This window comes from Caretta caretta, chromosome 2 (assembly GCF_965140235.1).
Source record: "Caretta caretta isolate rCarCar2 chromosome 2, rCarCar1.hap1, whole genome shotgun sequence".
Lineage (NCBI taxonomy): Eukaryota > Metazoa > Chordata > Testudines > Cheloniidae > Caretta > Caretta caretta.
Genome location: NC_134207.1, coordinates 191,557,045 through 191,572,481, shown reverse-complemented (window position 1 = coordinate 191,572,481; position 15,437 = coordinate 191,557,045). Strand labels below are relative to the sequence as shown.

The 15,437-nt window shown below is 43.6% G+C and overlaps 1 protein-coding gene across 4 annotated transcripts in view; it reads right to left on the bottom strand.

Annotated features, from left to right (window-relative positions):
• Positions 1 to 15,437, bottom strand: part of CPNE4 (copine 4) — a 335,017-nt gene that overhangs the window by 99,671 nt on the left and 219,909 nt on the right. For all 4 annotated transcript variants that reach the window (XM_048838761.2, XM_048838759.2, XM_048838760.2 and 1 more), the window contains 2 exons: positions 15,334 to 15,417; positions 13,214 to 13,303 (listed from right to left, as the gene is read on the bottom strand). In XM_048838761.2, coding sequence (XP_048694718.1) covers positions 13,214 to 13,303; positions 15,334 to 15,417 — 174 coding nt within the window. The remainder of the gene's footprint in view (positions 1 to 13,213; positions 13,304 to 15,333; positions 15,418 to 15,437) is intronic.

Below are 15,437 nucleotides of genomic sequence, written 5' to 3'. Positions count from 1 at the left end.
CTTTCAAAAAAGAATTGCTAATGATCCAAAGGAATCCATGAGATTCAGCACTTTTGAGCAGCCTAGAAGAAACTCAGGTACAACTACTACTAAACAAAGACACACAGAGGAAACGTCCTGAAAATCCACAACACAACATAGGCTAAAAGTTGAATAGAAAGAGCATCTTGGAAAGAGGATTAAGGTTAAAGTAATGAAGTGATATTAGAAGGCTAATATTAATACATGAATCCTGTATGATAAAATCTACATTTCTAAGAAAAAACAAACCATAGAACATCATCTATAATATTATAAGGCATGAACCACATATAATAGTATCAGACAGGCCAAAGAGGTTATTATGCATATTGTTTATTTAAACAAAATGTAAATCTGTCTTAAGAAGAAAATGTTAACAATCAACCATATCATTTTAGCATAAAGATTCAGTTTTAGCAGCTTTAACAGAGCCTGTTGGATTGAAAAATGTAGTGCATTATTATTATTTATATAGACCCCTATCCTACAAAAACCTATGCATGTACAATGCATCTCTAGTACCATAGATGTGCACAATGCTCTACAAAACAGAGACAGATGGAGTCCCTGCCTTGAAGAGTTTACCACCCAAAAGATCTGATTCTATAATCTTTATGCTGAAGAATAGTACTTAATTCCATTAATAGACCCAATGAGGTCAACGGGACTACACATGTGAGAACTCAACTACAGACTGACAAATCAGGGACTACTTGTGTGACAAATTGCTACTCAGCACAAGTAAGAATGGCAGAATCAGGCCCCAAAATTACTTGTGGGCTTAGGGTGATCAGGTGTTCGTTTTTTCGACTGGAACACCCGCTCAAAAAGGGATCCTGGCGGTTCTGGTCAGCACCGCTGACTGGGCTGCTGACTCTCCAGTTGGTGGCACGGCAGGGTTGGCAGGCTTCCTGCGGGCCTCCACTCCACATGGCTCCTGGGAAGCAGCCAGCATGTCCCCGCTTCTGGCTCCTATGTGTAGGGCAGGGGTGGGGAACCTAGGGCCACGGGCTGGATCCAGACCCATGGTTAATTTCATCTGGCCCATGGCACGCCCCCGCGGGCCTAGAGCCACAAGCGGGGGAAGGCCTGAGCCTCCGCGCCCCCCTGGGCAGGTGAGTGGCTCATGATAGACTTTTTTCTGTGGGTCAAAGGTCCGTGACAGAAAAAAGGTTCCCCATCCCAGAGCCTGTCCCCCAGCTGGAACCCTCACTCTCCTCGCCCTCCTTGCCCCAACCCCCTGCCCCAGCCGTGATCCCCCTCCCACCCTCCAAACCCCTCCGTCCCTCTCTGGAGCACCCTCCTGCACACCAAACCCCCCAGCCCCACCCCAGAGTCTGCACCTCCAGCCAGAACCCTCACCCCCTCTCGCATCCGAACCCACTGCCCCAGCCTGGAGTCCCCTCCCATACTCTGAACTCCCCATTTCTGGCCCCACTCCAGAGCCCACACCCCCAGCCGGAGCTCTCACCCCTCCCCACACCCAGCCCCCTGAGCCAACCCAGTGAAAATGAGCAAGTGAGTGAGGGTGGCGAGAGCGAGCGACAGAGGGGGAGGAATGGAATGAGCAGGGGCGGACCTCAGAGGAGGGGCAGGGCAAGGGTGTTCAGTTTTGTGTGAGTAGAAAGTTGGCAACCCAAGCCAATGTCAAAGAAAGGGCAACATTTTCAATTACGATTAAGGTAATCTATCTTTTTCTATTTAATAATGTGAGGCCTGTTGCATGTGAGAAGACTGTCAGTGGAGCTACTCAAAATAATAATCCTGCCTATGCTTCACAATATGGGGGAAGATTTTCAAATGCACAAATGGCAGGAAGATGGCTAATTGCCATTAGTGCTTTTGAAAAATTCCCCCCATATATTTAAAGCAGGGAAACTATCCTTATTGTACTCTGCAGAGATTTCTCTGATTTCTCTCTCTCCGGCTTTTAGTACTTTACTTGTATCTACCTTTTTGTCCTGGTTTCCTCCCAGTTTTGCATGCGTGTCCTTTCAGACTGCTCTCAGTGCATGCTCCACAATATGCATTCCCTGCAGAGTACACGGTACTTTTTGTACTGTACAGCATGTGCTTGTCACTGTTTGCGCACCGTGTACTCTCTTCTGTGCCTTCCCGAATGTTTATTTACAACAGCAGCTAATGTAAAGGAGACAGTTTCTAGCTTATGTAACCAAAGAGTCTCTGGAATAAGAGAAACCTGGAACTATTAGGATGAATAGACAGAGGACAGACAGAAGCTCCTTAATATGCAATACTAGGTTCAAAATGCCCCTTTATTTAAAGTGAAAGATAGACCACATTTTAGGTGCCAACATTCCACAGCTAATGACGTTCAATGTGTAAGAGGTAAATGAAATTGCTCTCAAAGGGATCATGTTCTCCTTGAGCCTTGTAAATAAATATTAATATAAACTGATCCCTGGTCTTTAGAAATTAGGAAGAAAACATGTCAGCTTTAGCCCAAAGGACACTGTCCTCCCCCTCAACATGCTTACAAGTGTGCAATACCAAAAGGAGTTGCAGATCACCACTGAGGGGTGCCTAGACCCCCAAAATGGTGTCAATGTCTGTGAAGAAAAGCTGAGCAGCTCATAAATCTAATACTCCATTAACATAATACCTTCAGGAGTAGTAATTGCGACTCAGTAAAATGAACTAAAGCTTTACAAACCAGCCTGAGAGAAATAACAAAAATGTTCTCTGCACCACAGCTAAATAGGAAGATAATAAAAAAAACCTCCACGAGGAATCCAAAATTAACAGATTCTGTAAAAGAAACGGATGAAAGAGTTTTGAGGGTGTCTATTCGCTGGCTGCTTTAATCTTATTGACCTTACATGTCTTATTTTAAATACAACACATCTTTTGTGCAAGAATGTTTCAAGTGCCTGAAGCATTCTAAAGCTGTTGTGAATCTGAGACCTATTAAAGGCAAACTTTTGAAAATGAGCTGTATTGTTTTAATGTGTTTTTGTGATGTTAATCCCTGTTCCTCATAATGGGAGTCAAAGCACTGATCTCAATACACATGTGATTTCAATGGCAGAGATGAAAGGCTGGGGCATGCAAGGCTCTGCTCCAATTGACATGTGCAGAGCCTTGCATGGTGAGGTGCACAGACTATTGTTAACTCTTCTTTCATCAGGAATCCAAAGGAAAGAGGTTCCAATGAGTCGTTGCAATCTGTCCATTACTGGGCAAATGTTACACAAGCCTATACCTCCCCCTAAGCTTTTCTGGTTCCCCAAAGGCTCCATTTAGAAATGCCTTTCAAAGTGACATCAGAATGAAATAGCTAGTACACATGCAAATTATCCAGCTTTAAATTATTTCTGTGCCCAGTGTTCAGACTACCCAGGCAAGCGGCTGGGGCTCAGTCAGAATATACTAAAAGCCTCCATATTTAATATTGTGAAGGATTTTTTTCCAGCACTTCGCAGAAATATATTACTCTCTCTCTCTCTCTCTCTCTCTCATTTCATTTTAGAAAATAGAAAGTCCGTTTTTTTTCATAAATGCTCTAGTCTATAAGTATTCCAGCACAGGAACTTTACGCTGAAAAGTAGAATGCTTAGGCAATTTATACTGTACCAAAAAAAGTACACAATACTACAGACTCCCAAAATTCCTTCCTCTGTTTTCCTCTCTGCTGTTACAGGTCCGAAGTTATGGTCCAAATGGAAAGCAAATGGAATGGTAATTTTCGAAGTAATACAGCCCTTGCGGCAAACAACTCATTTTTGGAAACCTCTGTATCACACTAATGTAGTCTTGCAGTGCCACCTATCCAAGAGGCTTAAGGGCCTGAATTTTAAAGAAGCTCCAACCTGGATTCTTACTGGGGAGGTATGATTTTGCACTCACAATTAATGGTAACAGTATTTGTGATAAATTGCTACCACTTAGGTGTCTATTATAGATACCTGATTGCGGGCATAGGCAAGTACTTGGACATCTGAATCTTTGGAGCTGTGCCTGCAATTATTTACATACACAAAATTACAGAAAAAACAAAAGCTATTTGTTAGGGGCTGTAACATGGGCTGTCTGCTCTAGAGGTTAGAGCCAGAAATAGGGTCATGCTCGGGGGTCACATCAGCAGTCCAAACCAGAGTCAGCAACCAGGGTCAGGGCAAGGAAGCAGGATGAGGAAGCAGGGGATCAAGAACAGGGACGAGGCATGGTAACAGATATAGGGACAGGGAGAGAAAGCAGGAATGAGGAGCAGAAACCAGGCAAGGAAGCAGGGACTTGGTCACCGGGGTCACTGACAGCCTAGTTGCTCAGACAAGAGAAGTGACAGGAACAGGAATCTTTGGACACCACCGTGTATAATCAGAAGTTTGCTGTTTGTAATCTGACCTCACTGAGTCAGCAGATGTAGCTTCTGGTGGAGGGGAATTAGCAGCAGTTCCCTTTGCAGCTAATTGGGACAGAGAATAACGCTCCCCCTCACCAGTCACATATGCCTGGGTTTGAGACCATCAGTGCCAAATCCTCCCTCCCTGGGCACCACAAGGTCACTCTTTAACATTCATAAACCAGTCGGAGAACACTTCAATCTCTCTGGTCACGCGATTACAGACATGAAAGTCGTTATTTTACAACAAAAAAACTTCAAATCCAGACTCCAGCGAGAAACTGCTGAATTGGAATTCATTTGCAAATTGGATACAATTAACTTAGGCTTGAATAGAGACTGGGAGTGGCTTAGTCATTATGCAAGGTAGCCTATTTCCCCTTGTTTTTTCCTACCCCCACCCTCAGACGTTCTTGTTAAACCCTGGATTTATGCTGGAAATGGCCCACCTTGATTATCATACACAATGTAAGGAGAGTGGTCACTTTGGATGGGCTATTACCAGCAGGAGAGTGAGTTTGTGGGGGGGGGGGTGAGAAAACCTGGATTTGTGTTGGAAATGGCCCACCTTGATTATCATACACATTGTAAGGAGAGTGATCACTTTAGATAAGCTATTACCAGCAGGAGAGTGGGGTGGGAGGAGGTATTTTTTCATGCTTTGTGTGTATATAATAAGATCTTCTAAACTTTCCACAGTATGCATCTGATGAAGTGAGCTGTAGCTCACAAAAGCTTATGCTCAAATAAATTGGTTAGTCTCTAAGGTGCCACAAGTCCTCCTTTTCTTTTTGCGAATACAGACTAACACAGCTGTTACTCTGAAAAAACTCTTCTCAGGGTGATTGCTGTGGAAGGCCTGTGCTTTTGCAGGGACATGTACACGATGAACTGGCTCCCAAGAGTGTTCTTTTGGCCCACAACCCTCCCAAATCAATCAGATAGTACAGGGCCACTCTGCACATTTGGGAGTCCAGGATGTCATGGACCAGGCACTCCTCATGGTCTTGGTCTTCAACTTGAACCAAGGCGTGGAGGTGGCATATCTGGATGGGGAATGAATTATCAAGGAAAGGCTTCAAGAGGGAGACCTGGAAGACTGGGGTGGATCTTCCAGGATCAAAATATATCAGGACAAAACAGATTGTGCTGGTGGGGGAGAGGTGAATATAATTGAACTGCTTGATAATAGTAATACTAAAATTTAATATCCCTGTGGGGGTGGGGGAGACACCAAAGCAGCATTAAATGGTAGCATTTAATTTCAGAAAGGGGAACTGTACAAAAGTGAGGAAGTTAGTTAGACAGAAAGTAAAAGGTACAGTGCCAAAAGTGAAAACCCTACAAGCTGCATGGAAATTTTTTAAAGACACCATAACAAAGGCTCAACTTAAATGTATACCCCAAATTAAAAAACGGAGTAAGAGAACCAACAACATGCCACCATGGCTAAACAACAAACTAAAAGAAGCTGCAAACGAAAAAGGCATCCTTTAAGAAGTGGAAGTTAAATCCTGTTGAGGAAAATAGGAGCATAAAATATGGCAAGTCAAGTCCAAAAAAGAATTTGAAGAACAGTTAGCCAAAGACTCAAAAAGTAACAGCAAACATTTTTTTAAGTACATCAGAAGCAGCAAGTCTGCTAAACAACCAGTGGGGCCACTGGACGATCAAGATGCTAAAAGAGCATTCAAGGAAGATAAGGCCATTGCAGAGAAACTAAATTAATTCTTTACATTGGTCTTCATGGCTGATGATGTGAGGGAGATTCCCAAACCTGAGTAATTCTTTTTAGGTAACAAATCTGAGGAACTGTCACAGATTGAAGTGTCATAAGAGGTGGTTTTGGAAAAAACTGATAAATTAAAGAGTAATAAGTCACCAGGACCAGACGGTATTCACCCATGAGTTGTAATTGTGGTATGTAACCTATCATTTAAATCAGCTTCTGTACCAGACTGGAGGATAGCTAATATGACGCCAATTTTTTAAAAACATTCCAGAGGCGATCCTGGCAATTACAGGCTGGTAAGCCTAACTTCAGTACCAGGCAAATTGGTTGAAACTATTGTAAAGAACAAAATGATCAGACACAGATGAACACAATTTGTTGGGGAAGAGTCAACATGGTTTTTGTAAAGGGAAATCATGCCTCAACAATCTACTAGAATTCTTTGAGGAGATCAACAAGCATGTGGGCAAGGAGGATCCAGTGGATAGAGTGTCTTAGATTTTCGGAAAGCCTTTGACAAGGTCCCTCACCAAAGGCTCTTAAGCAAAGTAAGCTGTCATGGGATAAGCAGGGAGCTCATGGATCAATAATTGGCTAGAAGATAGGAAACAAAGGGTAGGAATAAATGGTCAGTTTTCAGAATGGAGAGAGGAAAATAGTGATGTCCCCCAGGGATCTGTATTGGGACTAGTACTGTTTAACATATTCATAAATGATCTGGAAAAAGGGGTGGAGTCAGGAGGCAAAATTTGCAGATGATACAAAACTACTCAAGATAGTTAAGTCCAAAGCAGACTGCGAAGAGTTACAAAGGGATCTCATACAACTGGGTGACTGGGTAACAAAATGGCAGATGAAATTCAATATTGATAAATGCAAAGTAATGCACACTGGAAAACATAATGCCAACTATACATATAAAATAATGGGTTCTAAGTTAGCTGTTACCACTCCAGAAAGAGATCTTGGAGTCATTGTGGATAGTTCTCTGAAAACATCCACTCAATGTGCAGCGGCAGTCAAAAATGCTAACAGAATGTTGGCAATCATTAGAAAAGGGATAGATAATAAGACAGAAAGTATCATATTGCCTCTGTAGAAATCCCTGGTACTCCCACATCTTGAATACTGTGTGCAGATGGGGTCGCCTCATCTCAAAAAAGATACATTGGAATTAGAAAAGGTTCAGAAAAGGGCAACAAAAATGGTTAGGGGTATGGAACAGCTTTCATATGAGGAGGGATTAATAAGACTGGGACTTTTCAGCTAAAAAAGAGACAACTAACAAGGGATACGATAGAGGTCTATAAATCATGTCTATAAAAAAACCTTCAAAAGCAGATTGTTGTATCAGTAGCTGCTTAAATCTTTCACATACAAGTTCATCTTATTCCATTGATTGACATGAGAACTATGGAAAGGAAAGAGGGTAGAGGGGGATTAGAAGTATTATAATGGAATGTGCATCATTAGGTGGGAGTGGGGTAGGCAGAACACCACACAGGGCTTTAGCAGACCAAGAAGTCATAAAATGACCCTCAAGCGGGCCTCCCTGGAGAGAGGACGTCCTGAAGCTTCTCCCAAGATTTACAGATCAGAACCTCTCTAATGTTTCAACATCAGGGCACCAATTCAGCAAAGCACTTAAAGATGTCAAACTTTGAGCTTGTGTATAAAAGCATCTCTATTATAGTTATCTGGAGTTAAGCAGGTATTTATGTGCTTTCTGAATCAAGGCCTGGGATGCATGTTCCATTATATAAGGCAAAACATCTAGGCTATAATTTTCTTATCTGGGTGCAATATTTAAATCTAAGTCTAAATCTGGAACCTAAATAAGTACTCTCATTTTCACAGGTGCTGAGCCCTTGCAATGCCCCTTGACTTCAATTGTCCTTCAAGTCACCTTTTGGGCCACCCCTGGATAGCTCCTGCTTTTTCCTTTTGAAGCTGTACATTGCTGTATAATACAGAATACTTGCTCCTCTAGCCTGAGTTTGAAAAATCAGATCTTTTGGTGTTTAGGTAACTAACTCATGGATATTTAATTTTTTCAAGGAATTTATACAAAATGCAGCCTAGAAAGATAATAGAGTAATTGTTCTGACACCTCACAGACTGCCATCCCACACAAGCTCAGGCCCTACGCTACCAGCACTCCCAGCTACCTTCGAGACACCACTGACTTCCTGAGGAAACTTCAATCCATCGGTGATCTTCCTGATAACACCATCCTGGCTACTATGGATGTAGAAGCCCTCTACACCAACATTCCACACAAAGATGGACTACAAGCCATCAAGAACACTATCCCCGATAATGTCACGGCTAACCTGGTGGCTGAACTTTGTGACTTTGTCCTTACCCATAACTATTTCACATTTGGGGACAATGTATACCTTCAGATCAGCGGCACTGCTATAGGTACCCGCATGGCCCCACAGTATGCCAACATTTTTATGGCTGATTTAGAACAACGCTTCCTCAGCTCTCGTCCCCTAAAGCCCCTACTCTACTTGCGCTATATTGATGACATCTTCATCATCTGGACCCATGGAAAAGAAGCCCTTAAGGAATTCCACCATGATTTCAACAATTTCCATCCCACCACCAACCTCAGCCTGGTCCAGTCCACACAAGAGATCCACTTCCTGGACACTACAGTGCTAATAAACAATGGCCACATAAACACCACCCTATACCGGAAACCTACTGACCGCTATTCCTACCTGCATGCCTCCAGCTTTCACCCTGACCACACCACACGATCCATCGTCTACAGCCAAGCTCTGCGATACAACCGCATTTGCTCCAACCCCTCAGACAGAGACAAACACCTACAAGATCTCTATCAAGCTTTCTTACAACTACAATACCCACCTGCAGAAGTAAAGAAACAGATTGATAGAGCCAGAAGAGTTCCCAGAAGTTACCTACTACAGGACAGGCCTAACAAAGAAAATAACAGAACGCCACTAGCGGTCACCTTCAGCCCCCAACTAAAACCCCTCCAACGCATTATTAAGGATCTACAACCTATCCTAAAGGATGACTCAACACTCTCACAAGTCTTGGGAGACAGGCCAGTCCTTGCCTACAGACAGCCCCGCAACCTGAAGCAAATACTCACCAACAACCACATACCACACAACAGAACCACTAACCCAGGAACTTATCCTTGCAACAAAGCCCGTTGCCAATTGTGCCCACATATCTATTCAGGGGACACCATCACAGGGCCTAATAACATCAGCCACACTATCAGAGGCTCGTTCACCTGCACATCCACCAATGTGATATATGCCATCATGTGCCAGCAATGCCCCTCTGCCATGTACATTGGTCAAACTGGACAGTCTCTACGTAAAAGAATAAATGGACAGAAATCAGATGTCAAGAATTATAACATTCATAAACCAGTCGGAGAACACTTCAATCTCTCTGGTCACGCAATCACAGACATGAAGGTCGCTATCTTAAAACAAAAAAAACTTCAAATCCAGACTCCAGCGAGAAACTGCTGAATTGGAATTCATTTGCAAATTGGATACTATTAATTTAGGCTTAAATAGAGACTGGGAGTGGCTAAGTCATTATGCAAGGTAGCCTGTTTCCTCTTGTTTTTTCCTACCCCCCCCCCCCCCCCCGATGTTCTGGTTTAACTTGGATTTAAACTTGGAGAGTGGTCAGTTTAGATGAGCTATTACCAGCAGGAGAGTGAGTTTGTGTGTGTATGGGGGTGGGGGGATGTGAGAAAACCTGGATCTATGAAGGAAATAGCCCGACTTGATTATGTAAAGAGTTGTCACTTTGGATGGGCTAGCACCAGCAGGAGAGTGAATTTGTGTGGGGGGGTGGAGGGTGAGAAAACCTGGATTTGTGCTGGAAATGGCCCACCTGTTGATCACTTTAGATAAGCTATTACCAGCAGGACAGTGGGGTGGGAGGAGGTATTGTTTCATATTCTCTGTGTGTATATAAAGTCTGCTGCAGTTTCCACGGTATACATCTGATGAAGTGAGCTGTAGCTCACGAAAGCTCATGCTCAAATAAATTGGTTAGTCTCTAAGGTGCCACAAGTACTCCTTTTCTTTTTAGTAAATAACTCCTCCACATATTTCTTCATCTGCATTAGAAAGCCTATTTACCCAATTCCCTTTTTCTTACATGTAGTTTAAAACAGAGGCAGTTCTTCTCCACTGCTTATTCTCTTTCACCCCTACAGCTATGTTACACTGCCAAAGCATTCCCATAAGTATTTGCTCAAACACAACTGGTTTGACCTTGAAGGACTTGGGAGCAGAGGGAAAAATCCTGTATGACCCCAGCTTCCTGATGCTGCCTAGAGTAACTCTTTTGAATTCTTCTCCTTTTCACCATCTAACATCTGGCTATCACATATGATCTCATCCCCATTGGCCTACTCACTCTCCCCTACCTCCATCCACCTCATCCTCTCCTCTTCTTTCCTACTCTCTGTCATTCTCTTCCCCACCATCCCCACTCCTTTCACCCTCCCCTGCTGCTTCAGAACTCATCCCTCCACCTTTTCACTGTTGCCCAGCATGCCTACCCCCAGTAACGAACAAAACCCCATGAAGCAACCACAAGCATTTACATGCCTACTAATATGGCCATTATCATCATCATCACACCTACATCACTACAATTCTTTAACACTATCGCTAGTATTAAGACAATAGGTCACAATCACCATAATAAATGCACAAACCTAAGCCACCCTATGATTTCTTGTCCCCTTTTTTCCTTAACCTTAACCTTTCCCCCTACCCATCTGTCTCCTGAATGCTTAGATTGTAAGCTCTTTAGGAGAGAGATTAGGCTTTCTATTTATTTACATGACACACACATTTTGGAGTGCACAGTAAATTATTAACAATAAAAGTCAACTTTCTCTGGGGAATACCCAGCTTCTGATACTGATACCAAAATAGCAGAAGGCTATGGGATTGGGTGTCAAGGGCAGAGAAGGAGATGAACTTCAGGAGATGAATAGAAACTCACTTTTACCATTATTGGACCTCAATTTGTAGTGGAGAAAATGCAGCTTAAACAACAACTAAACCCAATTAAAAATATGAACACACATTTTGGATAGAGGAAAGATTTTTATAGATTTTTAACATTTCACATATGCAGGGGTCGGGTGTGTATATTGTGACAAAGTTCCTCCTCTGCCTCGGTGGGTCCTGCACTTATTGGCGGATTTGCTTGCCTCAGAGATTCATGGCCGCCCTCAGTTTGGCCACTTTTGCTAGTGGCTCAAACCTGCTGTTCACTCATCTAACCTCACTGCTGGCCAGCATGGGGAAAGGGAGGAAAACATCCCTGCAGTCTCTGCTGACCCACCCAGTCGGTCAGGGGATAGGCCAGGGACCTTCCCCTCTGGTGGGACCCACAGTCCAGGTCACCTCCTCTTGTCTCAAATAGGGAGTTGAGAGGGCTGGGGAGAACCCAGGCCCACCCTCTAGTCTGGGTTCCAGCCCAGGGCTCTGTGGATTGCAACTGTCTACAGTGTCTCTTGTAACAGCTGTGTGACATCTACAACTCCCTGGGCTACTTCCCCATGACCTCATCCCAACACCTTCTTTACCCTCACTGCAGGATCTTCCTCCTGAAGCCTGATCACGCTTGTATTCCTCAGTCCTCCAGCAGCACACCTTCTCAGTCCCTGCTCCTTGCACACACACCCCCTAACTGATGGGAGGGCACCTTAGAGACTGACCCATTTATTTGAGCATAAGCTTTCGTGAGCTACAGCTCACTTCATCGGATGCATACTGTGGAAAATACAGAAGATGTTTTTATACACACAGACCATGAAAAAATGGGTGTTTATCACTACAAAAGGTTTTCTCTCCCCTCACCCCACTCTCCTGCTGGTAATAGTTTATCTAAAGTGATCACTCTGTGTATCCACTTTAGATAAGCTATTACCAGCAGGAGAGTGGGGTGGGGGGAGAGAAAAACTTTTGTAGTGGTAAACACCCATTTTTTCATGGTCTGTGTGTATAAAAACATCTTCTGTATTTTCCACAGTATGCATCCGATGAAGTGAGCTGTCGCTCACGAAACCTTATGCTCAAATAAATTGGTTAGTCTCTAAGGTGCCACAAGTACTCCTTTTCTTTTTACATTTCCTTTGAAAACAAATTTGAATCCTTAATTGAAGCTAGCATCAACCAAACTGTTAGGCTAAGAAGAACACCACCAGGCAAAGAGAGAGAGAGAAGGGAACTTTCTGCTCAAGTGTAATGTTTCAAGCATAAGGATGGTCCTAACATCTTCACAAACCCTTTCCAAACTCTAATCACTCACCTGCTGTATGCAGCATTTCTAATAGACCTACAGATTTCATTAGTGAAGTAAAAGGGGCTGGTTGTTTAGTGATGCCCTTCATAATCTTGGAATTCCCCTCATGATTTGCAGGAGTCTAAGAGCAACCCAATTAGAAGACATGTAAACATGGCCCCTGCCTTGGTTTCACCAGAAGCATCAAGAGAAAATGAGCTTCCCCACCATCAGCATGCAAGGCTTTCACCACCAGTCTGTCTGATGGTCCAGAAGTGTGGTGCTACAACATCACATATTCCTCTCTGATCATCTCGGTTTCCACATATTGACAGCTGTATTATTATATAAGTTCCTCTGATAAGCGAAGGTTGTTCATATGTGGGAGTGGGGAAGCAGTGATTAGATGGTAGCTTCCTTATCCGAATATACTTCCACTAGATTAATAATTCTAATTATAAATTGTCCAGCAGCATGTATAAACTGCTTGGCGCTTACATCCACCTTATTTTCCAGGTTACTATAAGAACCACTGCAATTCAATTGACTTAAGTGGAGTTTCCCTTGGAGAACTCACATTGTCAGAAATGGTAATTAGCTGAACAACTTGGACTATCATTGCTGCACATCTCTAATTTGATTTGATTAATCATAATCCAGCTGTGTGATCAGCATTGGTGTCAAAGGAGAAGACATTGTGAAGTTGCAATCTTTCATCGAAAACTGGAAACAAAGTTTGGTTTTCTAAAAGGAAAACTGTTCCATGGTATAGACAGGCCTCTGACCTTTAGTCTGCGATCCTCATCTCCACTGCACAGAGAATTTACAGACACTTTAAATGATTTCCAGGCTGGATTTAAGTTATTCATCACAACCTGTGAAGGAAAAGAAAGAAAGGAAAATACTTGATATCTTCATGTTTCAAAATAGAATGCTAAACAATAACTATGACTTTCAACACAGTATGTTAATCAGAAAGGGGAAAATGTGTAGAGAGTAAACCTTTGATCCATCAAAGTAAGTACACCATATTGTTGGCAATGTTTTTGTAGCAATCCACTGGACAAGCAAAGACTGTTCTGCTTAATGAAATCTTTTCTATGTGTACGGTTATGCTTGGATGGCAACAAGAGAGAATTAATACAGATTAGGCCCTGATCTAAAGCCCAGTGAAGACCACAGGAGTCCTCCTACTGACTGCAGCGGGCTTTGGATGAGGCTCTTAAAAAGCAACAGCCTGAGCTAACTAAAAGCCCAGTGTGTTAAAACCCTTGAAAATGTTTGAAGTTTAAAGAGTTCATACAAGTACTCTTTACTGACATAGTGACTGCTGACCAATTAGTTACCCGGGAGCAAATCCTGCCCCCGCCCCTCCAACAGATGGAACAAGCCCTGAATGTAGCAAAGTCTTTGTGGGTCTACTGTGAAAAGATGTAGAGAGCTAGCTCAAGGACCCAGACCCCTGCATGCCACAGGACTGCGTTCCAGTCAAAGCAGCAGTGTTGGAAGCGACTGTGTCTGCACTAGCAGCAATGTACTGTAGCCCGGTGTACGTAGGTGTGGTTGGGGGGAAGATTCCATCTACTCTGGCCCCCTGGACCTTTCCCACACACAGCCCATTTTCTCAGGTTTTTTGTTAGGAAGAGGATATGGCCCATGGTATGTGCTGTACCAGGTTATTTACCATGATGGTAAGTACCAGTGCCATGCAATTAGAAAGTTAATGATATGGTCTGAATTCTGGATTCAGATTCTTGCCTGTGGCTCCCACAGACTGCAATAGGAGTCAGGCATATGTGCCTGAAGTCAAAATCTGATTCAGTGACTAATTTTTCACAGAATTTTGATTCTCCACTTTGGAATCCATGAAGGATCCGACCCTTTTGTTCTTACGTTGGTAAAATTCCCACTGAACACAGTCTTGGAGCTCGGACAGTGGGATCAAGCCCAAAGACACAAAAAAAGGGCAAGAGCCACATATGTGAAATCATGAAAAAATAGAAAGTTGGGTATACGCAGGCAGAGTGGTCCATCTGGAGAACCAGTCAAAGTAAAGAAAAACAGCCCTGGAGCACCCACGGAGTAAGTGTCTATGGCAAGTGTTACCTGCAAGGCAAAGTAAAGGCTGGCAGAATCCTGAGAAGTCTGCCTAGAGTGGCTAACAGACTAGGGTGACCGGAGGTGTCACCCCATTTGGCACCCGCAAGTCTCTCTTTTGCTAAGGCACAGGGGTAACAAGGTCACCTAGAGTAGGGGTTCTCAACTTTTTTTTTTCTGAGCCTGCCCCCCCAACATGCTCTAAAAACTCCACAGCCCACCTGTGCCACAGCAACGCGTTTTCTGCATATAAAAGCCACGGCTGGTGTTACGGGGTAACAAGCAGGGCAATTGCCTGGGGCCCCACGCCACAGGGGCCCCAACAAAGCTTCATTGCTCAGGCTTCGGCTTCAGCCCAAGGTGGTGGGGCTCAGGGACCCAGGCGTCAGCCCCGTGCTGTGGGGCTTTGGCTTTCTGCCCTAGGCCCCAGCGAGTCTGACGCTGGCCTGTTTGACAGACCCCCTGAATCCTGCTTGCAGTACCCCGGACCACTGATTGAGAACGACTGACTTATAGTTCTGGGTGCCCCGAGAAAGTGTCACCCCATCAAACACAATTATATGCTGTAAATTAAATTAAGCATGCATCTTAGGTTCCAAGAACATTCTCTTCTCATTCCCAGCAGGACTAGCTGTACTGAAGCCAATAGTTATCCTCGTGCGAAACTGGAGGGAAAGGAGTAAGTAGAACCTCAGCGAGTCAGTGTGGCTGCTTGGGAGTGTCCTTTGAAATAAAACTATTGAGAAAAAACTATTCCTTGCTACAGAGCAGCAGTGCCCTTGGAGAATAAAACCAGCCCATTACTCACCTCAGTCCTGTGGACGAGCTGCTGGGTGGCGTCATCATTCATCCGGAAAATCTCCAGAAATGGATCAGATTTGCTGAAAAAATCCTAGAATAAAATTCAGAGCA